The sequence below is a fragment of the Paralichthys olivaceus genome, chromosome 7 (genome assembly GCF_024713975.1).
Source record: "Paralichthys olivaceus isolate ysfri-2021 chromosome 7, ASM2471397v2, whole genome shotgun sequence".
NCBI lineage: Eukaryota > Metazoa > Chordata > Actinopteri > Pleuronectiformes > Paralichthyidae > Paralichthys > Paralichthys olivaceus.
In genome coordinates, this window is record NC_091099.1 from 3,496,152 (window position 1) to 3,523,937 (window position 27,786).

At 39.3% G+C, this 27,786-nt stretch overlaps 2 protein-coding genes across 2 annotated transcripts; both read right to left on the bottom strand.

Annotated features, from left to right (window-relative positions):
• Positions 1-1,455: 1,455 nt before the first annotated feature.
• LOC138410908 (myosin heavy chain, fast skeletal muscle-like) lies at positions 1,456-12,278 on the bottom strand. Its single transcript, XM_069529005.1, has 41 exons — positions 12,162-12,278; positions 11,972-12,008; positions 11,490-11,711; positions 11,267-11,410; positions 11,021-11,177; positions 10,904-10,931; positions 10,719-10,827; positions 10,533-10,625; positions 10,381-10,444; positions 10,201-10,299; positions 10,005-10,108; positions 9,741-9,879; positions 9,502-9,620; positions 8,899-9,048; positions 8,635-8,805; positions 8,242-8,542; positions 8,049-8,113; positions 7,880-7,967; positions 7,640-7,757; positions 7,405-7,528; positions 6,985-7,121; positions 6,639-6,894; positions 6,304-6,546; positions 6,045-6,221; positions 5,819-5,964; positions 5,623-5,713; positions 5,134-5,523; positions 4,913-5,039; positions 4,712-4,830; positions 4,434-4,630; positions 4,075-4,258; positions 3,818-3,983; positions 3,541-3,665; positions 3,110-3,418; positions 2,803-3,006; positions 2,570-2,695; positions 2,320-2,490; positions 2,120-2,224; positions 1,924-2,019; positions 1,683-1,814; positions 1,456-1,561 (listed from the first exon to the last, which is right to left on the bottom strand). The coding sequence occupies exons 3-41, from the start codon at positions 11,694-11,696 to the stop codon at positions 1,541-1,543; spliced, it is 5,802 nt and encodes a 1,933-aa protein (XP_069385106.1). The 5' UTR covers positions 11,697-11,711; positions 11,972-12,008; positions 12,162-12,278; the 3' UTR covers positions 1,456-1,540.
• Positions 12,279-13,958: 1,680 nt separating this feature from the next.
• Positions 13,959-25,834, bottom strand: LOC138410907 (myosin heavy chain, fast skeletal muscle-like). Its single transcript, XM_069529004.1, has 41 exons — positions 25,723-25,834; positions 25,537-25,577; positions 24,762-24,983; positions 24,539-24,682; positions 24,293-24,449; positions 24,176-24,203; positions 23,988-24,099; positions 23,802-23,894; positions 23,650-23,713; positions 23,470-23,568; positions 23,271-23,374; positions 23,007-23,145; positions 22,768-22,886; positions 21,539-21,688; positions 21,275-21,445; positions 20,882-21,182; positions 20,689-20,753; positions 20,520-20,607; positions 20,280-20,397; positions 20,062-20,185; positions 19,657-19,793; positions 19,311-19,566; positions 18,976-19,218; positions 18,717-18,893; positions 18,492-18,637; positions 18,300-18,390; positions 17,811-18,200; positions 17,590-17,716; positions 17,383-17,501; positions 17,105-17,301; positions 16,746-16,929; positions 16,489-16,654; positions 16,212-16,336; positions 15,781-16,089; positions 15,474-15,677; positions 15,241-15,366; positions 14,976-15,146; positions 14,766-14,870; positions 14,571-14,666; positions 14,330-14,461; positions 13,959-14,053 (listed from the first exon to the last, which is right to left on the bottom strand). The coding sequence occupies exons 3-41, from the start codon at positions 24,966-24,968 to the stop codon at positions 14,033-14,035; spliced, it is 5,805 nt and encodes a 1,934-aa protein (XP_069385105.1). The 5' UTR covers positions 24,969-24,983; positions 25,537-25,577; positions 25,723-25,834; the 3' UTR covers positions 13,959-14,032.
• Positions 25,835-27,786: the final 1,952 nt, after the last annotated feature.

Consider the following 27,786-nt stretch of genomic DNA (forward strand, 5'->3'; position numbering starts at 1 on the left):
CGTGAAAGGTTAATTTAATAAACCCTGTTGATGTTTAAATATATATAATTTCATCAACATCCACCGTCTTGCTCACCTCATCCAGAAAAGGTTTGACATCTTAATTTATTTTATACAGTATTGTAATATGTGATTAAATAGAATTATTGGCATTATGAATGAATTAGGAACTTTCATTCTCATAAATACAGATGCCTCGGTTGTGATTTGTTCATCTTGGGGGTGGAAAAGGACGAGACACTGTTGATTTTACATTGAAAACTATGGTGTGGCTGAGTAACGCTCTGACCCACAACACATCTGAATATATTACAGTATTGTAATGTGTGATAAGGTAACCGTGGTGCAAACTGACCAACAACACTCCAGACTTTGGTGTAGTATCGCTAAGCTAAACAAGCGCTACTTCATATATTTGTATTACCGTCAGTAGGCTACATATTTGTTATAATTTCTTACTATGACTAAGCTTAGTGACGTATTAGCTTATGCAGTTATCCATTATTTAGATTTTAGCTAGCTAGCTAGGTTCAGCTGCTACTATAGCCATCTAGCTTCTAGCTAGCAGATCCTGCATAATGTTAAAGCCTAATTGTTAGTTTAAACAAACCCTGTTGATGTTTAAGTATAGAATATATCATGTTATATAATATAACACATAGACGATTGTTTTCAGGAAGCATTAGTTGGGATTTGTTCACTTTGGGGACGGAATAGGACGAGACACTGCTGATTTTACATTAAAAACTATGGTGTGGCTGTTCAACGTGCCTCCAATGCTTGAGGTGTTAAATTTCATCATTATCATCATCCACCGTCTTCCTCACCTCATCCAGAAAAGGTTTGACTGACAAGGTGAGACATATTAATATATTCTACACAGTATTTTAATATTTTATCAAATAACATCATTGGTATTATGAATGAATTATGAACTTTTCAAAAATGTTTTCACCTCATCCAGAAAGGTTTGACAGACAAGGTGAGGTATCTAAATATTTTCAATACAGGGATGTTATATGTGATTAAATAACCTCTGTATTATGAAAGATTAGCCTGTTATTCATATGTACATCATAGTTAGCCAGGTAGCCACGGGTAAAAGAATCCGTAGCTACCGTGGGTTCACTGCTAGCTAGGTAAACCTGTCTCCTTAAGATAACATTGCGACATGCAGGCAAATGTTGACTTGGAAAATTATTGGTGAGTATTTCTTGCTCATATGCCTCTAAATAACTAATAATAATCATAGCCATATTTTTCAAGTATAAGAGTAAAAGAGGGAAATTAAATGGGCTAAGAGCGTATGGGAATGCCAGAATGATAGAGGTAAAGAAAAACTACCTGAAAAAGGTTTATCTTATCTGATGGAGAAGGTAAAACCCCAGGAAGAAGGGACAGACAAATTGTTTCTCAGAAGAAACAGGCAGATGAAAATGAAATTAAAGACATCAATTTTAGAGCAAAAAATACATTTTATTTTTACAGCATATTTCACATCATATTATATGATTTGAAACAGGCGATCAGCCGATGTTCTTTACTCAGCTACATCCTTTCCCTAAAACACAACAAAAAGGAAGTTTTGATCAGGTTCTTTTCAAACACCTTTACTTGCAGTGATTTTCTGATGAATTAACTAACTATTTTTATTTATTTACAACACAGAATTGTATATTTACCTTGCCAGAGTCACGGGTCTTAGCTCTCATCTTGTTGACCTGGGACTCTGCAATGTCAGCGCGCTCCTCAGCCTCCTCCAGCTCATGCTGGACCTTCCTGCACTTGGACAGGTGGACATTGGCTTGCTCCTCCTGGAAGACGGTACAAGGTAAATGGTTAAATGACCAGCAGATATACTTCATATGAAATCTGATGTCGTATAAAGTTGTCATTGTTTAAAAATGTATGTTTTGCCCTTACCGCTTCCTCAGCCTGCCTCTTGTAGGCCTTCACCTTGAGCTGCAACTTGTCAACCAGATCCTGCAGCCTGGTAACATTTTTTTTGTCCTCCTCAGTCTGTAGTTGAAAACACATAGATTTGCATGTTTTAATGGGAAGTATATTCTTAGATTTGCTTGATTTGTACTATAAACATTAAATGTCAAAGTGACTATACCTGGTAGGTGAGTTCCTTCACTCTCCTCTCGTATTTGCGGACACCCTTAACAGCATCTGCTCCACGTCTCTGCTCACCCTCAACCTCTGTCTCAAGCTCACGCACCTTTTTGAAATAAAAACAAATGCATGCACAGTTTACTCAACATGTTTTTTTTAAACTTTGTTTATCTGTGTAAAATTCTAACATGATTCTTTTACCCTAGACTCCAGTTTCTGGAGCTGCTTCTTGCCACCCTTCATGGCCAGGTTCTCAGCCTCATCCAGGCGGTGCTGCAGGTCCTTCACAGCAACCTCCAGGTTCTTCTTCATCCTCTCCAGGTGAGCGCTAGTATCCTGCTCCTTCTTCAGCTCCTCAGCCATCATCGCAGCCTAGAAAACACAATATTTGGTTTAGAAATATCAAAAAAACAGTATTAAGTATGAATAATAAGTAAAAACTTAAGCTTACATCAGTGATGGCTTTCTTAGCCTTATCCTCTGCGTTCCTTGCTTCCTGAACTGTGTCATCAACTTCACCCTGGATCTGAACCAGGTCAGACTCAAGCTTCTTCTTGGTGTTCAGAAGGCTTGTGTTCTAAAGGATGAAAAAATTAAGTTACTTAACTCATCAAATGCCTACTTTTCATGTTGTTTAATGTTTCATTGGTTTTATATATTGAATTACTGTTAATATTTGTTCACCTGAGAGTGCAGAAGTCCAACACGCTCACTGGCATCCACCAGCTCCTGTTCAGCGACTTTGCGACCTCTCTCTGTCTGTTCCAGAGCAGCTCTAAGTTCCTCAATTTCAGCCACCATCAGACCGTTTCTGCGATCAACCATAGCAGCTTGTTCCTTAAGGTCTTCCTGGGCTCTAACAGCATCATCAAGGTGCAGTTGAGCATCCTAGTGAAATGATACCAGGAAAATATACAAATGAAACTCAAAATGGACTGTAGCTGCACTCACAATACTGTAGTTTGTACAACAGCAGAATGTCTGACAATACCTTCAGCTGTGCCTGCACATTCCTCAGCTGCTTCTGGGACTCAGAAGCCTGGCGATTGGCATGGCTCAGCTGAATCTCCATCTCATTCAAGTCTCCCTCCATCTTCTTCTTGATTCTCAGGGCATCGTTCCTGCTCCTGACCTCAGAATCCAGAGTGCTCTGCATGGAGTCAATAACCCTCTGGCTGTTTCTCTTGATCTGCTCCATCTCCTCATCTTTTTCTGCCAGCTTCCTGTCTACCTCACCCTTGATCTGGTTGAGCTCCAGCTGAACACGCAGGATCTTAGACTCTTCATGTTCCAGAGTTCCCTGATGACATCATAGTGTAAAAGTTGTGTCCTTACCTTCAAGGCTTTTATGCCAATATACTGCATTGTCCTAGATTTGTATTTTTTTCTCCTCAGAAATCTCCCTGGATATAACAAACATACCTCAGCCTCCTCAAGAGCTGTCTGAATCTCAGATTTCTCTGTCTCCACCTGCTTCTTGGCCTTCTCCAGCTCATGGATGCTCTTGCCAGTCTCACCAATCTGTTCAGTCAGATCAGAGATCTCCTCTGCAGAGAGACACATATTATATATCGTCAAGCCTTGAAATGTAAAATATGAACACTAACACAAAATGTGTTGAACATAATCAGACAATCAGGTAGGAGCTCTAACACAAACAATATGAATACATTATTCTCATTATCAGGTGGAAACTCACGTTGCAAGTTCTTGTTTTCACGCTTCATTGTCTCCAGCTGATCCAGAGCTTCCTCATAGGAGTTCTTCATCTTGAACAGCTCAGTGCCGAGAGAACGAGCCTCCTTCAGAGCTCCCTCAAGCTCTGACTGACCCTCCTCATACTTCTGCTTCCACTCTGCCAAAACCTAAATAACACAATTCATTGTGTTCAGATGGATATTCAGCAAAACAAAGACAAGTAAAAAATACGTGTTGAATGTGATATGAATTGGCCACCTTGTCGAAGTTCCTCTGCTTCTTGTCCAGGTTAGCAGCCAGCCCATTAGCCCTCTCCACATCAATCATGAGGTCCTCCACCTCACTCTGGAGCCTCTGTTTGGTTTTCTCCAGGGAAGCACACTTGGAGTTCACAGCCTCAATCTGCTCCTCAGCCTCCTGAAGGCGCTGAGCCAGCTTTTTCCTTTTAAAGTAATGTTCAATATGTCTCTCAATGAAAATCATATCCACATTAACACACTTAACAACAAAGTGTTGCTTAGTAATTAACAAAGATACTTCCTTGATGTTTTGATGAATGAGATCAAACAAGCTAAGCGTAATGTTACATTTCTGGTCGTTGTTCGAATGTTACTCACTTGGCCTCCTCCAGCTCCTCAGTGCGCTGAATAGCATCAGTTTCATACTTAGATCTCCATTGAGCCACCTCACTGTTGGCCTTGGACATTCCACGCTGCAGCTCAGCCTTGGCCTCCTGCTCCTCCTCAAACTGTTCCCTCAGCAGATCACAGTCATGGCGGGCTGATTGCAGTCCATGGGCAAGAGCATTCTTGGCCTAGGATTCAAAATATGATTGAATGTTTAGAACTTTTCAATCTTATTCAGTGAGGCCAGGATGCACTGAAAGTTTTCTTACCTTAACCTCCTCTTCAATCTGTCTCTTCAGCTCCTCAATCTGCTGTGTGAAGGCCTGTTTGCCTCTGGTCAGCTGGGAGACCAGAGCCTCTTTCTCTTCAATTTGACGGCCGAACTCACCTTGTGTGAAAATTAAGATTAAACATTAGTTGGTTTTTAGTTTTTGTCTTGGTCAGTCTCAAACTGAAGATCATTTACATACCATTTTCTGTCAGGAGACGGGCTTTCTGTGCACCCAAGTCATTTGATTGACGCACATTTTCATCATTCTTGGTCTTCAGTTCACTAAGTTGGTCCTCAAGAGTACGGCACATCTTTTCAAGATTACCCTTGAGAAAAAAGGAACAGAAAAGAAAGATTTTATTTTATGTTTTTATGTTTAGATACTGCATTAAATACTCTACTATTTCATTTATTTTGTACCTTTGCTTTGGCAACAGACTCCATGTTGCTGGAGAGGTCATCAATCTCCATCTTGTATTCACTCTTTTCCTTTTCAAGCTTCTGCTTGACACGCTGGAGGTTGTCGATCTGCTCTCCCAGCTCAGCGACGCTGTCAGCCTGCTTCTTGCGAAGAGCAGAAGCGGTGGCTTCATGCTGCAGAGTGGACTCCTCAAGGTCACGACGGAGCTTCTGGAACTCAGCTTCCCGCTTCTTGTTCATCTCAATCTGAGCAGCGGTGGCACCACCAGCCTCCTCCAGCCTCTCACTGATCTCCTCAAGTTCCCTGGAGAGGTCAGCCCTCTGCTTCTCAACCTTTGCACGAGCAGCACGCTCAGCCTCAATCTCCTCCTCCAGTTCCTCAATACGGGCCTGTTTAAAGTATATGTTTCATTGTTTAGTGAACATTCAATGTGAAACACAAAATACTGAAAGCATGTTGTGTTATATTCAACGCAATATGTTGATTACCTGAAGCTCCTTGATCTTCTTCTGAAGCTGAGATCCCATTGACTGCTCATCCTCAATCTTGCTAAGCAGTTGGCTGATTTCAAAGTCTTTCCTGTGAGAGCGACAAAGTTCATAGTAAGAGTCCATTCATACAATTAAACATGTTTGGAAACATGATGGTTATTTTATAATATTGAGGAAAACAAAATTTGGATACTTTTTCTGTTTCTCGTCAGACTGCTGCTTGTCATTCTCAAGATCCATGATGGATTCCTGGGCCAGTTTCAGATCTCCCTCAAGCTTCCTCTTAGCTCTCTCAAGGTCCATACGCAGTTTCTTCTCTTGTTCCAGAGAACCCTCGAGCTGCACATTGAGACATTGAGTTTGTGAATATTATGCTAAAGAGTCTTGTTTTGTCAACCTAAGTGAATTTGTAAACTTACATCATCGACTTGCTGCTCGAGCTTTGTCTTGGCCTTGCTCAGAGTGTTGACTTTGTCTTCCTCAGCCTGCAGGTCATCAAGAGTCTGTTGATGAGCCTCCTGAAGGGCTTTCTTCTCCTTGGTCAACTTAGCAATGCTCTCATCTTGAGAGGCCATCTCCTCTGTCAGGTTCTTAACCTATATTTGCGAGCAAAATGTTATTAAACACATAGTAACAATGAATTTACTTGATATGCAACATATTCTAATATTTACAAACCTTGTTCTCAGTGGCGTGTTTCTCCTTCTCCACCTTGGCCAATGTAAGCTCCAGATCGTCAATATCCTTCTTGAGCTCAGAACATTCATCTTCCAGCTTTCTCTTTTTAGCAGTAAGCTCAGCATTGATTTCTTCTTCATCCTCCAGTCTCTCAGTTGTTTCTTTGAGTTTGGCCTCCATCTGAATCTTGCTCTTGATAAGTCCCTCACATCTTTCCTCAGCATCTGACAGATTCTCTGATTCCTGTGTCATTGTATAAACACATCAAGTGTGAGCGCATCATTATTTGACCTAAAAACATGAACAATTGCAGGTACCGTCTGAGGTTTACTTACGGATGCCACTTGGAGCTGCAGGTCGTTCTTCTCTTGCAGAAGAGACACCATCTTCTCCTCCAGTTCCTTCTTCTTGGCCAGGGCAGTAGCCAAGTCAGTGGTCATCTTTTCATAGTTCTCCTTCATCTGAGACAGCTCCTTCTCAGTTTCAGCACTCTTCAGCAGAGGCTTGATCTTGTAGTAAACCTTCATCCATGGCCAGTGTTTGACATTCATGAATGAGCGCACGTTGTACTGGATGGTATAGATGGCTTCCCTGTAAAGAAGAGATTGTTGTCATGAAAATTGTTGCTGGAGATGTTTCACCCTATGTCTTTGTTTCTAGAACTTATTGTTTTTAACATGCCTCCTCTCCGTCATCTTCACAAACTCCTTTCTCATGAGGTAAGCACGACAGAGAGCCTGAGTCATTGTGACCAGAGTTGCAAGCTTTTCATCTCTCATCTCCTCAAGGGTACCCAGCAGACCAGCCTTGAAGAACACCTGAATGAAGAGAAAATAAAAAAGAACTTTCAGGTATAATAAATATTTAAAGACTCCCACGGCATACATGTTTATAACATGTTTATACATGTTGACATAAGATACATGCTTTGAAACTATACATTGATTAGTAATTTCTCCAGGTACATGGTCTAATTTTGCACCAAATTACTTATTACTTATTGTTATTAAATTACATTTAATAAACTTTGAGGTAAAATGCTGATTATCAGACAGACAAAGAAAAGGATTAAAATCATCAACCTCCTTTGTCGGTGCTTACCTTTGTGTGTCCAAATCTGTACTGATCATGATCAACATCAATTGATCCAAGCAGCTTTTCTGCAGCCTTCTTGTTGTCAATGAACTGGCCCTCAGGAATGACACTGGCATTCAGTACCTTGTACCTTTAATTAAAAAAGTTATTGGTGTCTTTGAGTATACCGTATATATATATATATATATATATATATATCTTTTTTTTCTTTTCCAAAGGTCAAAAATATATCCATTGATACCTCTGCTTGAAGTCACCATATTGGATTCTGCTTGGGAAACCTTTTCTGCAGATTCTGATACCCTCCAGCACACCGTTACACCTCAGCTGGTGGATGACCAGGAAGTTCTCCATAAGACCTATTTTAGACGAGATTTCATAATTACTTTTGTGAATAGTTATTCGCCTCATTGAACCAGTACTGAATTGAAACGATACCAACAAAATAAACAAGCCATTTCCTAAACAGTTAAAATCTTACCTGGAGTCTTTGACTCATTGGGAATCAGACAGCGCACAAAGTGAGGATGGGTGCTCCTCAAGTTAGTCATCAGCTTGCCCAAGTTTTCCTGTAGATACAAAATGGTGATTTAGTTTGTGTATAAACTGATGTGTGATGTTATTTCTTGGTTTACAATGTAAAAGCTTACCCTGAACTGTGAAGACACAGTCTGCATAGAGCCACCCTTCTTCTTGCCTCCCTTCTTTCCAACCTCTATTGATCATTTCAAGTAGAGTTATTTTTGTTAGAAACTGAATACATACAAAGACAAATTGCTACATTTAATTAAGTAATACAAACTTAAAATATGTTTCTATTGACCAGGTAATTGTGTAACATACCTTCAACAACAGGGGGATACAGGCCAGCCAGCAGTTTAACTGAGGACTTCTGGTACAGCTGCAGAACAGACTCATTCAGTGGGTCCTTGTTCTTGTCCAGCCAGCCACCAATATTGTAGTCCACAGTACCAGCATAGTGCACCAGGGAGAAGTGGGCCTCAGCCTTGCCCTTTGCAGGTTTTGGCTTCTCAAATGCTCTGTTTTTGCCAAGATGCTGATCATAGAGCTTATTCTTGAAGGATGTGTCTGTAGCCTTGGGGAACATGCACTCCTCTTCCAGGATGGAGAAGATGCCCATGGGCTGATGAAAGTGCAGAGAGATATAGTACATCATGAAGTGCCTGGGTTTTTTAGGAGTATTAAATACAATAAAATCACAAAATAGATGTGTACCTTTTCAATCAGCTCAATGCAGGCAGCCAAGTCCATACCGAAGTCAATGAACTCCCAGATAATACCCTCCTTCTTGTACTCCTCTTGCTCCAGGACGAACATGTGGTGGTTGAAGAACTGTTGCAGTTTTTCATTGGTGAAGTTGATGCACAGTTGCTCCAAGGTGTTGAACTGTGAGAGGACAAATAATCAGCCTGATTATTCTTAGACAACAGAGAAGGCTTTGTCATATTTTAATAATGCATTGCAGTGTATGACGCTTACATCAAAGATTTCAAAGCCGGCGATGTCCAGGACACCAATGTAGTAGTTCCTCTGCTGCTTAGTGTCCAACATCTGGTTGATACGGATGACCATCCACAAGAACATCTTCTCATAGATAGACTTGGCCAGGGCAGTCACTGAGTTATTCACCTAAAAGAAAAGAAGAGGATATTTATTTTTGATTTAAGCTGCATAGACTGAAATGTTTTGGACGCTTACCAGAACAACATTTAGATCAATCCTATTACCTTTCTATTTATCTGTCATGGCATATTAATTCACAAGCGATTGCCTGTTTTAATACATTTTTGATATTTCCCTTTCTACCCTTTCACATTATTTACACTATTTTGATCCATAGTTAATGCATCTTAAAATTCAGACCACCAATCAAATCAAAAGAATGCCTATCTGTCTCATGTTTAACGAGATAAATGAGATTAAGAGAATTTAAGTTGAAATGTATTTCGTGAAACAATGTCCATAATGCATAACTGCATCTTTTTGAAAAAATTTTGTTTAGTAAATGAAACACATGTTCACACACAATTATACATTTTAATTTCAACAAACAAACCAATGAAACCAGTATGTCTCCTTTACCTGAGGCACAGTCTGTCCCTTGGTGACGTACTCATTTCCGACCTTCACTCTGGGATAGCACAGAGCCTTCAGCATGTCAGCGGAGTTCAGACCCAACAAGTAAGCAACCTTGTCAGCATCTGAAAATAGTAAAGTTGTTTAATATGTAATATGTGGCAGTGATTGTCCTTCATGACATAACAAAACCAGTGTGATTGAGAACTTTTGTTGTTCATTTTGATATGATATCAAATACTCACCTTCTGTGCCATCGGGTTCAGCCTGCTCCTCACGCTGCTTCTGCTTGAACTTCATGTTACCGTGGTGGATCACAGCACCAGTCGTCTTGTAGATGCTCATCTTCTCCTCAGCAGTGAAGCCCAGGATATCAATAGCATTCTGTGTTCAGAAGATTTTTATTTACAAAATATCTCCACTTTGTAAAATACATTCATAAGATCACTTTAGAGATTACATCAAATGTATGCAATATGTTACATATTTAAAACATCAAGATCACTCACATCAGTGGCTTCCAGCTCAACTTTGTCATCAATGCTGGCCACAGTGATCTGACCCATGCTGATCAAGGGGAAGTCATAGGGGTTGGTTGTGATGAGTGACGCCTCTGAAGATTGAAAACGTAATGAAGATTATATACAGTTTTTCACAAAAAAATCAGCATATGTTTAAAATCATGCAATAGCTTAATCTGCTCACCAACTAGCTCTGGCTTGTGGTTTGTCATCATCTGGTAGAAGATGTGGTAGCCTCTCTCATCAGGAAGCTGGTACGTCACTCTTGATTTCTCCAGCAGATCTACAAATGTTGATCATTATTCACAACCTGGTCAGTTCTCACTTCCAGTCATCTGCATTTGCTTTGAGGATTATTACTTACATGTCTCAATATCAGCACTAGCCAGTTTGCCAGTTGTGCCGAAATGGATTCTGATGAATTTACCCTGTTTAGAAGAGAGAAATTGTTGTAATCTCTTCACATAACCAATGCCTAACAAGAATTTTGTCTCATAGAAATCACCCCATACTTACAAAGCGAGAAGAGTTGTCATTCCTCACAGTTTTGGCATTACCGTAGGCCTCCAGCAGGGGATTGGCTGCAATAATCTGATCCTCCAGGGACCCCTATAATCCAAGTTTCGAAATTAAATCAGAAAATCACTTTCCTTCTCGGCATATACTCTAAATTTTTACTTGGACTCAATGGTGTCAACATACCTGAATCTTGCCAGTATCCTTCTTCTTTTCTCCTCCTCCTACTGCAATTGTTGCAAAGTACTGGATGACACGCTTGGTGTTCACAGTCTTTCCAGCACCAGATTCTCCGCTGGGTATAAACACAGACTTATAAGAATTTGCTCAACATATTTGAGTCTAAGAAATGTCAACAGATATGAACTTACGTGATCAAGACAGACTGGTTCTCCCTATCTGTGAACATAGAAACCAAATGAGTTAAACACATTCCTCTCAGAGAAACATCATTCTGTATACTCACAAATTCTACATTGAGGACATACCAGTGAGCATGTTCTGATAAGCGTTGTCAGAGACAGAGAAGATGTGGGGTGGAGCCTCCATACGCTTCTTGCCTCTATAGGCACTTACAACTTCAGAATCGTACACTGGGAGCCATTTGTAAGGGTTAACAGTGGCACAGAACAACCCAGAGTAGGTCTGAAAGTGATCATAGAGATAAACCGTTAACTCCATGTCTAGTTTTTGATTTCAATATATATTATTGTACTTTAAAGATATAGTCTTACGTAGATCATCCATGCTGCATAACGCTCTTTGAGGTTATACAGGACAGAGGCTTCATTGAGATGGGTCATCATGGCCATGTCCTCAATTTTGTCGAACTTGGGAGGGTTCATAGGAGTGACATCATCTTCTTTGAATACCTTCTCCTGCAATAGGACATATGTTACAATGAGAACTGAGAACACATACTTTACTTTCAGTTGAGTCTAACTTTATGATACAAACCTCCTGAGTGTCCAAGACTTTGACGGTGACTTTGGCACCATCTTTCTTGATGATTGTTCCCTTCAAGTACAGCTCTTTGGCATCAACCACATAGCAGGCGGCCTTGGCATCAAATGGTCTGTTTTGAGCCTCAATTCTCTCCTTCTCTGGCTTACGCAGGTAAATGGCAGCCTTGCCATAAATGGCCATCTCTGCGTCCGTACTCATGGTTACAGTTTACTTCTGTGAGGCAATAACAAATAAGAGTAATGTTATTTATCTATGTTAAACCTACTATCTTCAACTGATGTAACTGAACTGAATGAAAAACTGCATTGAACTGCTTTATTAACATATCTATATTTTATCGATTGCTTTCCATCACCACAAGTGACTTGAATAATCTGAATAACTATAACATGCACAATGGTTTGAAAAAAAACTTGAAAATTGGAAGAAAACCTTTGCATGAAATAGTTTAACAGTAAATAAAAAAGGTTTACCTGACCCTCCCTCTTTCAAAAACGGTTATCCACAATCCTGTTGAAATCATAGAACATATTTTCAATGAATGATGAAAGTGTTAAACCTACATTTGTTAAACAACTACTGCTGATTAATTAGTGTTTTAAAAAAATTGTCCAAACAAGAAAAATATTTAAATGCTATCAAACTAACAGAAGATGAGTCTACCTCAAGCAGGAGTCTTCGGAGGTCTGCTACCACACTGTTGTGTCCTGCTGGACTCTTTATATTGGAACTGACTTGCTCACACAGCAAAAGCTATATATGGGACTTATGCCAAATAGGGTGTGGATAACAGTTTGAGTGGACATACATTGAAACAGTCCTATAACAGTCCTTGTGCATACATACCAGCCCATGTCCCCAACTTCTTTCTTTGTTTATTTAACATTTTTTGACAATTTAACAATTTAGATTTTTTTTTTTCCTTTCATGTCAATCCAATGATTTTTTTAGCACAACACATAAGAAATTCATTGGGGCACCGGTGCACAAGATACAGGGATATCTTTCATTATATGAGTTATAGTACACGACATATTTTATTTATAGAAAGTATTCTGTTCCCTCTGATCATGTCCCAGTGGCTTCCTTGGATGCTATTACCACTGAGTCAACACTGAATGTCACAGCCTGTAAGATCCATTTTCCATTTACCCTCTTACATACTAATGAAGGAGCAGATATTCTTTAATTTTAATCAGTACAGCCATCTTCACAGGCTCTCATTTCACTCAGGTTTTACGAGAGTGACCACAACCTAAAGCATCTTTATGGGCATGTCTATTTTCTGTCTTTTTATGAGTTCAAATTCCACCAGTCCAGAGTGTTACCCTTTTGGTTGGAAGTCACCCCACTTAAACAGTACCTCATCATTAATAGTCGATAGTCGTAATTTGATCCTAATGTGTAATTGGTATACTTAAAAGCATAACTACAACCATGATGGTAATCATACATTGATGGCAAAAAAAATCCCATCAATGTTTGATAGGTATATTAATGAGAGTAACCACAAGCAAAAGCATTTTGGGCAGCTTGATGTCTCTTTTATGCCTTTTTAAAAGTTCAAATACCACTTTAATAGTATACCCCATACCAATCAGTTGATTAGTGCAAAATGCAGGAATGCTTTGAGATCCTGAGAGCTTAGACTTTTTTTTTTTGTTGTAACTCATGGTCACCATCGGAATTTATAGTTACTGCCATGAATTGAAGTGGACAACAGCTGTTGCTGTCCCCCCACAGATGGTGGGTGAAGCATTTGGGAGTGCAGCGACTCAGGTCAGACCAGGCTGTGATGCAGGATTACTCTCGGTAATTGAAGTGTTATGAGTAGATGTTACTTTTACTCTTCAATGGCAGCTTGAAATAAAGCTAATATCATGTATAATTTACAGAGTGTCACTGGAAAACCTAAACAGTAGATGTTTGGTAATTTAGTTTCCTTGAGCAGCTCAGTTTTGCCAAAAACGTTTTGCCAACTGCCAAATTCACAGTTAAATGTATGTCCCCATGAAAGTACATAATAGTATAGTAGCTAATAATGCTACCCCACAGAAAAAGCATCATGAATTATTTGAAAATATGTTTAAGATCGGTCAAGGCTTAATGCTAATACCATATAAAGACAGTAAAGTATATTGTATACTGTATATTTTGACAGCTTTTAACAAGCATACTTCAGGGTTTATTCAAATCCCAATTGACACATATGTTGCAGCATTTATAAGATTCAGTAATATATAGACACAATTAAAAGAATGCTTAATTGTTTTTGATACCCTATACGTCAATGGTTTAGGATATGATAACATTGGATTCATATTTTTGATCATTGGGGACTCCAAGAGAGTACCCACAAGGCAATTTATAGCCAGATAGAACGTTGTCAAACTGTGTCACAAATCATCCATATCTTATTAGCTCTCCCAACACACAAGTTCAAAATAACACAGAGAGTAATTTAAGATGAAAATGTGTTTTATTGTAGTATATTTCACATCATATTATATGACTGAAAACAACTCAGTAGTTCTTTACTCAGCTACATCCTTTCCCTGTAAAAAAATAAAAATAAATACTGAGGTTACATATGTGCAAAGAAACACATCACGCTTTGTGCAGATATAGAAGTTTTGTCTGTTATGGATTTTATGAATTACTGTGTGTACTATAAAATTCAGAATGAGGAATTGTATCATATTTGTTTCTTTGAATGTGTACCATGCCAGAGTTTTGATCAGGTTCCTTTCAAACACCTTTAACTTGCAGTAATTTTCTGTTAAATCAATTTTAAAAATTGATTTGTTTACTACAGAGAATTGTATATTTACCTTGCCAGAGTCACGGGTCTTAGCTCTTATCTTGTTGACCTGGGACTCTGCAATGTCAGCGCGCTCCTCAGCCTCCTCCAGCTCATGCTGGACCTTCCTGCACTTGGACAGGTGGACATTGGCTTGCTCCTCCTGGAAGACGGTACATGGTAAATGGTTAAATGACCAGCAGATATACTTCATATGAAATCTGATGTCGTATAAAGTTGTCATTGTTTAAAAATGTATGTTTTGCCCTTACCGCTTCCTCAGCCTGCCTCTTGTAGGCCTTCACCTTGAGCTGCAACTTGTCAACCAGATCCTGCAGCCTGGCAACATTTTTCTTGTCCTCCTCAGTCTGTAGTTGAAAGAACATAGATTTGCATGTTTTAATGGGAAGTATATTCTTAGATTTGCTTGATTTGTACTATACACATTAAATGTCAAGTGACTATACCTGGTAGGTGAGTTCCTTCACTCTCCTCTCGTATTTGCGGACACCCTTAACAGCATCTGCTCCACGTCTCTGCTCACCCTCAACCTCTGTCTCAAGCTCACGCACCTTTTTGAAATAAAAACAAATGCATGCACAGTTTACTTTACAAGTGTTTCAATGTTTTTTTTAAACTTTGTTTATCTGTGTAAAATTCTAACATGATTCTTTTACCCTAGACTCCAGTTTCTGGAGCTGCTTCTTGCCACCCTTCATGGCCAGGTTCTCAGCCTCATCCAGGCGGTGCTGCAGGTCCTTCACAGCAACCTCCAGGTTCTTCTTCATCCTCTCCAGGTGAGCGCTAGTATCCTGCTCCTTCTTCAGCTCCTCAGCCATCATCGCAGCCTAGAAAACACAATATTTGGTTTAGAAATATCAAAAAAAATGAAATTAAGTTGCGAGTATTGAGTATTAATAATAAGTAAAAACTTAAGCTTACATCAGTGATGGCTTTCTTAGCCTTTTCCTCTGCGTTCCTTGCTTCCTGAACTGTGTCATCAACTTCACCCTGGACCTGAACCAGGTCAGACTCAAGCTTCTTCTTGGTGTTCAGAAGGCTTGTGTTCTAAAGGATGAAAAAATGAAGTCACTTAACTCATCAAATGCCTACTTTTCATGTTGTTTAACATTTAATTGGTTTTATATATTGAATTACTGTTAATATTTGTCCACCTGAGAGTGCAGAAGTCCAACACGCTCACTGGCATCCACCAGCTCCTGTTCAGCGACTTTGCGACCTCTCTCTGTCTGTTCCAGAGCAGCTCTAAGTTCCTCAATTTCAGCCACCATCAGACCGTTTCTGCGATCCACCATAGCAGCTTGTTCCTTAAGGTCTTCCTGGGCTCTAACAGCATCATCAAGGTGCAGTTGAGCATCCTAGTGAAATGATACCAGGAAAATATACAAATGAAACTCAAAATGGACTGTAGCTGCACTCACAATACTGTAGTTTGTACAACAGCAGAATGTCTGACAATACCTTCAACTGTGACTGCACATTCCTCAGCTGCTTCTGGGACTCAGAAGCCTGGCGATTGGCATGGCTCAGCTGAATCTCCATCTCATTCAGGTCTCCCTCCATCTTCTTCTTGACTCTCAGGGCATCATTCCTGCTCCTGACCTCAGAATCCAGAGTGCTCTGCATGGAGTCAATAACCCTCTGGCTGTTTCTCTTGATCTGCTCCATCTCCTCATCTTTTTCTGCCAGCTTCCTGTCCACCTCACCCTTGATCTGGTTGAGCTCCAGCTGAACACGCAGGATCTTAGACTCTTCATGTTCCAGAGTTCCCTGATGACATCATAGTGTAAAAGTTTGGTCCTTACCTTCAAGGCTTTTATGCTAATATACTGCATTGTCCTAGATTTGTATTTTTTTCTCCTCAGAAATCTCCCTGGATATAACAAACATACCTCAGCCTCCTCAAGAGCTGTCTGAATCTCAGATTTCTCTGTCTCCACCTGCTTCTTGGACTTCTCCAGCTCATGGATGCTCTTGCCAGTCTCACCAATCTGTTCAGTCAGATCAGAGATCTCCTCTGCAGAGAGACACATATTATATATCGTCAAGCCTTGAAATGTAAAATATGAACACTTACACAAAATGTGTTGAACATAATCAGACAATCAGGTAGGAGCTCTAACACAAACAATATGAATACATTATTCTCATTATCAGGTGGAAACTCACGTTGCAAGTTCTTGTTTTCACGCTTCATTGTCTCCAGATGATCCAGAGATTCCTCATAGGAGTTCTTCATCTTGAACAGCTCAGTGCCGAGAGAACGAGCCTCCTTCAGAGCTCCCTCAAGCTCTGACTGACCCTCCTCATGCTTTTGCTTCCACTCTGCCAAAACCTAAATAACACAATTCATTGTGTTCAGATGGATATTCAGCAAAACAAAGACAAGTAAAAAATACGTGTTGAATGTGATATGAATTGGCCACCTTGTCGAAGTTCCTCTGCTTCTTGTCCAGGTTAGCAGCCAGCCCATTAGCCCTCTCCACATCAATCATGAGGTCCTCCACCTCACTCTGGAGCCTCTGTTTGGTTTTCTCCAGGGAAGCACACTTGGAGTTCACAGCCTCAATCTGCTCCTCAGCCTCCTGAAGGCGCTGAGCCAGCTTTTTCCTTTTAAAGTAATGTTCAATATGTCTCTCAATGAAAATCATATCCACATTAACACACTTAACAACAAAGTGTTGCTTAGTAATTAACAAAGATACTTCCTTGATGTTTTGATGAATGAGATCAAACAAGCTAAGCGTAATGTTACATTTCTGGTCGTTGTTCGAATGTTACTCACTTGGCCTCCTCCAGCTCCTCAGTGCGCTGAATAGCATCAGTTTCATACTTAGATCTCCATTGAGCCACCTCACTGTTGGCCTTGGACATTCCACGCTGCAGCTCAGCCTTGGCCTCCTGCTCCTCCTCAAACTGTTCCCTCAGCAGATCACAGTCATGGCGGGCTGATTGCAGTCCATGGGCAAGAGCATTCTTGGCCTAGGATTCAAAATATGATTGAATGTTTAGAACTTTTCAATCTTATTCAGTGAGGCCAGGATGCACTGAAAGTTTTCTTACCTTAACCTCCTCTTCAATCTGTCTCTTCAGCTCCTCAATCTGCTGTGTGAAGGCCTGTTTGCCTCTGGTCAGCTGGGAGACCAGAGCCTCTTTCTCTTCAATTTGACGGCCGAACTCACCTTGTGTGAAAATTAAGATCAAACATTAGTTAGTTTTTAGTTTTTGTCTTGATCAGTCTTAAACTGAAGATCACTGTCATTTACATACCATTTTCTGTCAGGAGACGGGCTTTCTGTCCACCCAAGTCATTGACTTGACGCACATTTTCATCATTCTTGGTCTTCAGTTCGCTAAGTTGGTCCTCAAGAGTACGGCACATCTTTTCAAGATTACCCTTGAGAAAAAAAGAACAGAAATGAAAGATTTTATTTTATGTTTTTATGTTTAAATACTGCATTAAATACTCTACTATTTCATTTATTTTGTACCTTTGCTTTGGCAACAGCCTCCATGTTGCTGGAGAGGTCATCAATCTCCATCTTGTATTCACTCTTTTCCTTTTCAAGCTTCTGCTTGACACGCTGGAGGTTGTCGATCTGCTCTCCCAGCTCAGCGACGCTGTCAGCCTGCTTCTTGCGAAGAGCAGAAGCGGTGGCTTCATGCTGCAGAGTGGACTCCTCAAGGTCACGACGGAGCTTCTGGAACTCAGCTTCCCGCTTCTTGCTCATCTCAATCTGAGCAGCGGTGGCACCACCAGCCTCCTCCAGCCTCTCACTGATCTCCTCAAGTTCCCTGGAGAGGTCAGCCCTCTGCTTCTCAACCTTTGCACGAGCAGCACGCTCAGCCTCAATCTCCTCCTCCAGTTCCTCAATACGGGCCTGTTTAAAGTATATGTTTCATTGTTTAGTGAACATTCAATGTGAAACACAAAATACTGAAAGCATGTTGTGTTATATTCAACGCAATATGTTGATTACCTGAAGCTCCTTGATCTTCTTCTGAAGCTGAGATCCCATTGACTGCTCATCCTCAATCTTGCTAAGCAGTTGGCTGATTTCAAAGTCTTTCCTGTGAGAGCGACAAAGTTCATAGTAAGAGTCCATTCATACAATTAAACATTTCTAGAAAAATGATGGTTATTTTATAATAGGAAAACAAAATTTGGATACTTTTTCTGTTTCTCGTCAGACTGCTGCTTGTCATTCTCAAGATCCATGATGGATTCCTGGGCCAGTTTCAGATCTCCCTCAAGCTTCCTCTTAGCTCTCTCAAGGTCCATACGCAGTTTCTTCTCTTGTTCCAGAGAACCCTCGAGCTGCACATTGAGTCATTAGTTTGTGAATATTATGCTAAAGAGTCTTGTTTTGTCAACCTAAGTGAATTTGTAAACTTACATCATCGACTTGCTGCTCGAGCTTGGTCTTGGCCTTGGTCAGAGTGTTGACTTTGTCTTCCTCAGCCTGCAGGTCATCAAGAGTCTGTTGATGAGCCTCCTGAAGGGCTTTCTTCTCCTTGGTCAACTTAGCAATGCTCTCATCTTGAGAGGCCATCTCCTCTGTCAGGTTCTTAACCTATATTTGCGAGCAAAATGTTATTAAACACATAGTAACAATGAATTTACTTGATATGCAACATATTCTAATATTTACAAACCTTGTTCTCAGTGGCGTGTTTCTCCTTCTCCACCTTGGCCAATGTAAGCTCCAGATCGTCAATATCCTTCTTGAGCTCAGAACATTCATCTTCCAGCTTTCTCTTTTTAGCAGTAAGCTCAGCATTGATTTCTTCTTCATCCTCCAGTCTCTCAGTTGTTTCTTTGAGTTTGGCCTCCATCTGAATCTTGCTCTTGATAAGTCCCTCACATCTTTCCTCAGCATCTGACAGATTCTCTGATTCCTGTGTCATTGTATAAACACATCAAGTGTGAGCGCATCATTATTTGATCTAAAAACATGAACAATTGCAGGTACCGTCTGAGGTTTACTTACGGATGCCACTTGGAGCTGCAGGTCGTTCTTCTCTTGCAGAAGAGACACCATCTTCTCCTCCAGTTCCTTCTTCTTGGCCAGGGCAGTAGCCAAGTCACTGGTCATCTTTTCATAGTTCTCCTTCATCTGAGACAGCTCCTTCTCAGTTTCAGCACTCTTCAGCAGAGGCTTGATCTTGTAGTAAACCTTCATCCATGGCCAGTTTTTGACATTCGTGAATGAGCGCACGTTGTACTGGATGGTATAGATGGCTTCCCTGTAAAGGAGAAATTGTTGTCATGAAAATTGTTGCTGGGGATGTTTCACCCTATGTCTTTGTTTCTAGAACTTATTGTTTTTAACATGCCTCCTCTCCGTCATCTTCACAAACTCCTTTCTCATGACGTAAGCACGACAGAGAGCCTGAGTCATTGTGACCAGAGTTGCAAGCTTTTCATCTCTCATCTCCTCAAGGGTACCCAGCAGACCAGCCTTGAAGAACACCTGAATGAAGAGAAAATAAAAAAGAACTTTCAGGTATAATAAATATTTAAAGACTCCCACGGCATACATGTTTATAACATGTTTATACATGTTGACATAAGATACATGCTTTGAAACTATACATTGATTAGTAATTTCTGCAGGTACATGGTCTAATTTTGCACCAAATTACTTCAAACATTTAATAAACTTTGAGGTACAATGCTGATAATTATCAGACAGACAAAGAAAAGTATTAAAATCATCAACCTCCTTTGTCGGTGCTTACCTTTGTGTGTCCAAATCTGTACTGATCATGATCAACATCAATTGATCCAAGCAGCTTTTCTGAAGCCTTCTTGTTGTCAATGAACTGGCCCTCAGGAATGACACTGGCATTCAGTACCTTGTACCTTTAATTAAAAAAAGTTATTGGTCTCTGTGAGTATTTTTAATGTATTTTTATTGAATTAATTTTTTTAATGTCAAAAATATATCCATTGATACCTCTGCTTGAAGTCACCATAGAGGATTCTGCTTGGGAAACCTTTTCTGCAGATTCTGATACCCTCCAGCACACCGTTACACCTCAGCTGGTGGATGACCAGGAAGTTCTCCATAAGACCTATTTTAGACGAGATTTCATAATTACTTTTGTGAATAGTTATTCGCCTCATTGAACCAGTACTGAATTGAAACGATACCAACAAAATAAACAAGCCATTTCCTAAACAGTTAAAATCTTACCTGGAGTCTTTGACTCATTGGGAATCAGACAGCGCACAAAGTGAGGATGGGTGCTCCTCAAGTTAGTCATCAGCTTGCCCAAGTTTTCCTGTAGATACAAAATGGTGATTTAGTTTGTGTATAAACTGATGTGTGATGTTATTTCTTGGTTTACAATGTAAAAGCTTACCCTGAACTGTGAAGACACAGTCTGCATAGAGCCACCCTTCTTCTTGCCTCCCTTCTTTCCAACCTCTATTGATCATTTCAAGTAGAATTATTTTTGTTAGAAACTGAATACATAGAGAGACAAATTGCTACATTTAATTAAGTAATACAAACTTAAAATATGTTTTAATTGACCAGGTAATTGTGTAACATACCTTCAACAACAACGGGATACAGGCCAGCCAGCAGTTTAACTGAGGACTTCTGGTACAGCTGCACAACAGACTCATTCAGTGGGTCCTTGTTCTTGTCCAGCCAGCCACCAATATTGTAGTCCACAGTACCAGCATAGTGCACCAGGGAGAAGTGGGCCTCAGCCTTGCCCTTTGCAGGTTTTGGCTTCTCAAATGCTCTGTTTTTGCCAAGATGCTGATCATAGAGCTTATTCTTGAAGGATGTGTCTGTAGCCTTGGGGAACATGCACTCCTCTTCCAGGATGGAGAAGATGCCCATGGGCTGATGAAAGTGCAGAGAGATATAGTACATCATGAAGTGCCTGGGTTTTTTAGGAGTATTACATACAATAAAATCACAAAATAGATGTGTACCTTTTCAATCAGCTCAATGCAGGCAGCCAAGTCCATACCGAAGTCAATGAACTCCCAGATAATACCCTCCTTCTTGTACTCCTCTTGCTCCAGGACGAACATGTGGTGGTTGAAGAACTGTTGCAGTTTTTCATTGGTGAAGTTGATGCACAGTTGCTCCAAGGTGTTGAACTGTGAGAGGACAAATAATCAGCCTAATTATTCTTAGACAACAGAGAAGGCTTTGTCATATTTTAATAATGCATTGCAGTGTATGACGCTTACATCAAAGATTTCAAAGCCGGCGATGTCCAGGACACCAATGTAGTAGTTCCTCTGCTGCTTAGTGTCCAACATCTGGTTGATACGGATGACCATCCACAAGAACATCTTCTCATAGATAGACTTGGCCAGGGCAGTCACTGAGTTATTCACCTGAAGAAGAATGTAAAAAAAAAATTCTGTAGTCTTTTCTGAATAGTTGTTTTGTAAAATGCAGTGCTACTGTATACCATATATATATATATATATATATATATATATATATATATATATATATATATATCTGTGTGTGTGTGAGTATAAAACTTGATTTTTTGAATAATAGTCAGTAAAAACATAATGACGTATTTCCTTGTGCCTTGTGAGTGTATCTGGAAAACAGGGAGAGATGAGATCTACTGGGTTTGTTAGCAGTTGGGATCTACTTAAACAACCAGATTTTGTTCTAAAATTTTCCTTATCATTCCCTTCAAGGAGAGTATGCACTGCTCAACAATGCAATGTAATGTTTGTAAGGATTGACTGCAAGAGTTTCAGAGTGAAAGGGGAGGGAGAGAGGGGGGTTTCACAAGGTAAAACTATAAACTATCTATCTCCTGTTACAAAAAAAATCATATGACAAACCTACTTAAAGGGACGGATAAAATAATGGTTATCTTGCTACTAACACACCCAGATGCACCAGGTGCAGCCTGTTGCCAGTGTACATTAAATACAAACTCCTCCTTCTCATCTTCTCCCCACTATATTTAACTGACCTCCTCCACCCCTACACTCTGCTCAGAAGGCTGCGGTCCTCGAACGCAAGATTGCTCTCCATCCCCAACACCAAACTGCAAACTTTTGGAGACAGAGCCTTCTGTGTCATAGCCCCTACCCTCTCTAACTCTCTCCCTGCCAAAATCCGCAAGGATACATCTCTGGACAGCTTAAAAAACTCAAACACCACCTGTTCCCTAAGGCATTTGGCCTCAGCACAAGATTCTCTTTCTTTGTTATTTACATTTTAGAGAATGTAATACATTTTTCACACATTAATGATGGATGATGCCTATTTCACAAACCCAAACCCATATGCTATTACTCTGAAATGTTAATTTTTAACTGTAATCTGTGCTTTACTCTTATTTATATATATATATATATATATATATATATATATATATATATATATACATGTTATTATAGAAAAAAAATTACTAGGATATTAGAAGTTTATACTTTATGTTTACCTGAGGCACAGTCTGTCCCTTGGTGACAAACTCATTTCCGACCTTCACTCTGGGATAGCACAGAGCCTTCAGCATGTCAGCGGAGTTCAGACCCAACAAGTAAGCAACCTTGTCAGCATCTGAAAATAGTAAAGTTGTTTAATATGTAATATGTGGCAGTGATTGTCCTTCATGACATAACAAAACCAGTGTGATTGAGAACTTTTGTTGTTCAGTTTGATATGATATCAAATACTCACCTTCTGTGCCATCGGGTTCAGCCTGCTCCTCACGCTGCTTCTGCTTGAACTTCATGTTACCGTGGTGGATCACAGCACCAGTCGTCTTGTAGATGCCTATCTTCTCCTCAGCAGTGAAGCCCAGGATATCAATAGCATTCTGTGTTCAGAAGATTTTTATTTACAAAATATCTCCACTTTGTAAAATACAATCATAAGATCACTTTAGAGATTACATCAAATGTATGCAATATGTTACGTATTTGAAACATCAAGATCACTCACATCAGTGGCTTCCAGCTCAACTTTGTCATCAATGCTGGCCACAGTGATCTGACCCATGCTGATCAAGGGGAAGTCATAGGGGTTGGTTGTGATGAGTGACGCCTCTGAAGATTGAAAACGTAATGAAGATTATATACAGTTTTTCACACAAAAAAAATCAGCATATGTTTAAAATCATGCAATATCTTAATCTGCTCACCAACTAGCTCTGGCTTGTGGTTTGTCATCATCTGGTAGAAGATGTGGTAGCCTCTCTCATCAGGAAGCTGGTACGTCACTCTTGATTTCTCCAGCAGATCTACAAATGTTGATCATTATTCACAACCTGGTCAGTTCTCACTTCCAGTCATCTGCATTTGCTGTGAGGATTATTACTTACATGTCTCAATATCAGCACTAGCCAGTTTGCCAGTTGTGCCGAAATGGATTCTGATGAATTTACCCTGTTTAGAAGAGAGAAATTGTTGTAATCTCTTCACATAACCAATGCCTAACAAGAATTTTGTCTCATAGAAATCACCCCATACTTACAAAGCGAGAAGAGTTGTCATTCCTCACAGTTTTGGCATTACCGTAGGCCTCCAGCAGGGGATTGGCTGCAATAATCTGATCCTCCAGGGACCCCTATAATCCAAGTTTCGAAATTAAATCAGAAAATCATTTTCCTTCTCGACATATACTCTAAATTTTTACTTGGACTCAATGGTGTCAACATACCTGAAACTTGTTAGGATCCTTCTTCTTGTCTGCTCCTCCTCCTACTGAGATTGTTGCGAAGTACTGGATGACACGCTTGGTGTTCACAGTCTTTCCAGCACCAGATTCTCCGCTGGGTATAAACACAGTCTTATAAGAATTTGCTCAACATATTTGAGTCTAAGAAATGTCAACAGATATGAACTTACGTGATCAAGACAGACTGGTTCTCCCTATCTGTGAACATAGAAACCAAATGAGTTAAACACATTCCTCTCAGAGAAACATCATTCTGTATACTCACAAATTCTACATTGAGGACATACCAGTGAGCATGTTCTGATAAGCGTTGTCAGAGACAGAGAAGATGTGGGGTGGAGCCTCCATACGCTTCTTGCCTCTATAGGCATTTACAACTTCAGAATCGTACACTGGGAGCCATTTGTAAGGGTTAACAGTGGCACAGAACAACCCAGAGTAGGTCTGAAAGTGATCATAGAGATAAACCGTTAACTCCATGTCTAGTTTTTGATTTCATTATATATTATTGCACTTTAAAGATATAGTCTTACGTAGATCATCCATGCTGCATAACGCTCTTTGAGGTTATACAGGACAGAGGCTTCATTGAGATGGGTCATCATGGCCATGTCCTCAATTTTGTCGTACTTGGGAGGGTTCATAGGAAAGACATCATCTTCTTTGAATACCTTCTCCTGCAATAGGACATATGTTACAATGAGAACTGAGAACACATACTTTACTTTCAGTTGAGTCTAACTTTATGATACAAACCTCCTGAGTGTCCAAGACTTTGACGGTGACTTTGCCAGCATCTTTCTTGAGGACTGTTCCCTTCAAGTACAGCTCTTTGGGATCGGACACATAGACGGCGGCCTTGGCATCAAATGGTCTGCTTTGAGCCTCAATTCTCTCCCTCTCTGGCTTACGCAGGTAAATGGCAGCCTTGCCATAAACGGCCATTTCTGCATCCGTACTCATGGTGGCGGCTTATGTCTGTGTAGCAAGTCAAAAAACAGAAGTCTTAAACTTATGATTTCTCTTAAAGTGCTTTACCACTGGCTAAGTGCATTCGTACTGATTGAAGATTATACTTTCACTGCCACTAGTTCCTTTTCACCTAAATCTTACACACTGGACCTTTAACTATTTAATTAACTTCAGGAGTTGCAAGTGAACATAGGCAGCTGGACTTCCTTAAGGTTCTTGAAGGGTTAGTTTCACCTTTTCCAATATTCTTATTTAATTTAGAACTGAAAAAGCCTCTTGAATGAGAGGTGAAACTTCTTCAAACAACTCAAGCATGTCCAGTTGCCTATGGACACTTGTGTGCAACATTTGAAGATATCATGACTGAGAGTCTTCACAGATATTTAAATAACATATCTTATCATATTTGATTTAGCCCATCATTAAAAGTGACATTACTGAATAAGTTGTGGTTAGATTAACACTAACCCTAGTCTTGACAAAAGTGGATGAAGAAAAACTATGCAGTTAAATTCAATGTTAGACACAAAATGCACAACAATATAAAAGTAGTTCATACCTGACCCTTTCTATGTCAAATGTCTGTTATATTCCACAATCCTGTTGAAATCATAAAACATATTAAGTCATCTATGAAATGAATTTTTATCAAAGATTTGATGATTTTATGTTCAATTAGTATTTAAATAGATTTCACAATTATTTATAATATAAGTGCTCTTAATCAGACAGACGATAAACCTACCGCAAGCAGGAGTCTTCAGGGATGAACTACCACACAGTTAGATTTGATTCGACTCCTTATATTGGTTTCATATCGCACATGTTGCCAAAGTTAAATAAGGTAGATATTCCAAATGTGGTGTTGATAACAGTTACAACTGTAGTCATAATTAATCCATCTGATGTTTTAAATGTCAGAGAGGCCAATTCATCATTTATGGGGCATCTACAGTTGCCCATGTTCGTGTTGCTGCCTTGGCCATGAGTGAGGCCAACATTGTATTAACATTAAAATGCCCCTCAGTTGCATTTTTCAGTTGTCATACAGAAATTCTTTAATTTTAATATGCACATGGGCTTCATAGTGGTTTATGTTTCAGTCATGCTTAACACTACTACAAATATTGAAACTTTAAATTAACCTCCAATGAACATTTTGATGTATCTGTGTTTTTTCTTATGAATCCAAGTTGACAGCTGTTTCATTCAACTGATTCAGAAGTCCATCATAGTCATTGGCATCACCAGCTGCTAACATGTTGCACACTGTGCCAGACTATTTGTGTATGACTTTAATTTCATTTGATTCCCTTTAAATGGGTTAAAGACAGAATGATGTATATTCTTCATTATAGTTGGATTTAGGGGTAATGTTTTTTTCAGACTCAACAAGTAACGACTTCAAAACACATATACTTTATAATAAAACACTCCTTGTAAGCATCATACTGCATATCAGTATGTTTGGAATATTGTTGGCTTATAAGTTAGAGTAGATCATTTCATTTCACAAAACATGAGGTCAATAGGTCTTCTACCACTCTCACAGACATGGATTGGAATGCTTGCATATAATGTGTTATGCTTACAAAGCAGAAGTTAAAAAGGGACACGTGCCAAATATGGTTATGGCTGACAGCTGATGGTTACATGAGTTTCACATTTGTTGCTGGTACAGCCATATTATGTTTCAGGTTCCCATCAGTTAAGGAAGAACTTGAGTTTGTAATTATCCGTACTCAAAATAGTTCATTCAAATTTTTGGTCTTCTGACGACAATCAACAATTTGGCTCTTTTGTTATTTTTTCATTAAATAGTTATTTCAATTTATGAATTGAGTTTGAATAAAATAATTCAAAATAAAAGTTGTATGGAATAAGTTGTGTGGTTAACAAAATAAATTAATAAGAATAAAGATGATAAAAATATCAGCTTCACAAGGAATAAATAATTTAAAATACATTACTATTACTTTTGATTAAGTGTAACAGATATGTTTGTGGTATTCACACTCATATGTCAAGCTATTAACACCTTTACTGACTGCAGACATAGCAGATTTCTGGCTCATGCACATAAGTGGACTGTAAAGGTCACTGCACTGCTCTGCAGTTGCAAAACACTCGACTGTCACCCAATAAAGTCATATTATGCTGTAATTTGGAATGTGAATTCTACTGTGACAAACTGTTTTATTTTATTTATTTAATTGCTGGTCAGGGCACTTTATAAAAGCTGTTATAGAGTGGTCAAGGCAGTGTCATATATTGTAAGCTCCTTTATCAGGAGATACTGTTCAGATAATAGATCATGGCTTTATATGACAGTTGTTATATTGTAAAAACTGACAAGTTTGCCTTCTGCCTATGTATTTTATGTTAATACAAGTTGATTGAATATATTGTTATTGCTATGAGTTGCATTAAGTATTTAGTTTTGCAGCTGAAGGCTTTCTGATCAGAGCAAAATATGTTTACAAAGTATGATACTGAGATATTAGAGTTTGTTTCGTTGTTTGAGTCCTGCCTGTGGCCTCCCAAGAAAAGTACTTTATTATTAGTATTTATTTTTTGGATTAGGTATCAAATGTTAAACATTGTTTTATAGTTTTTAGTTTCCGTTGAAAATTAGAATTTTACAGTATTATCTAATTGTGTTATAAAACTATTTAATTGATGTTTCACTTACGGAAATAGTCTAGATCAATTAATGATTGGAAAAAATTTCCATTTGTTTCCATTTGGACATTACAAACTGTTAAAATCTCACATTAGCTACATTAGCAAAAAAATGAAAGACAGCAAG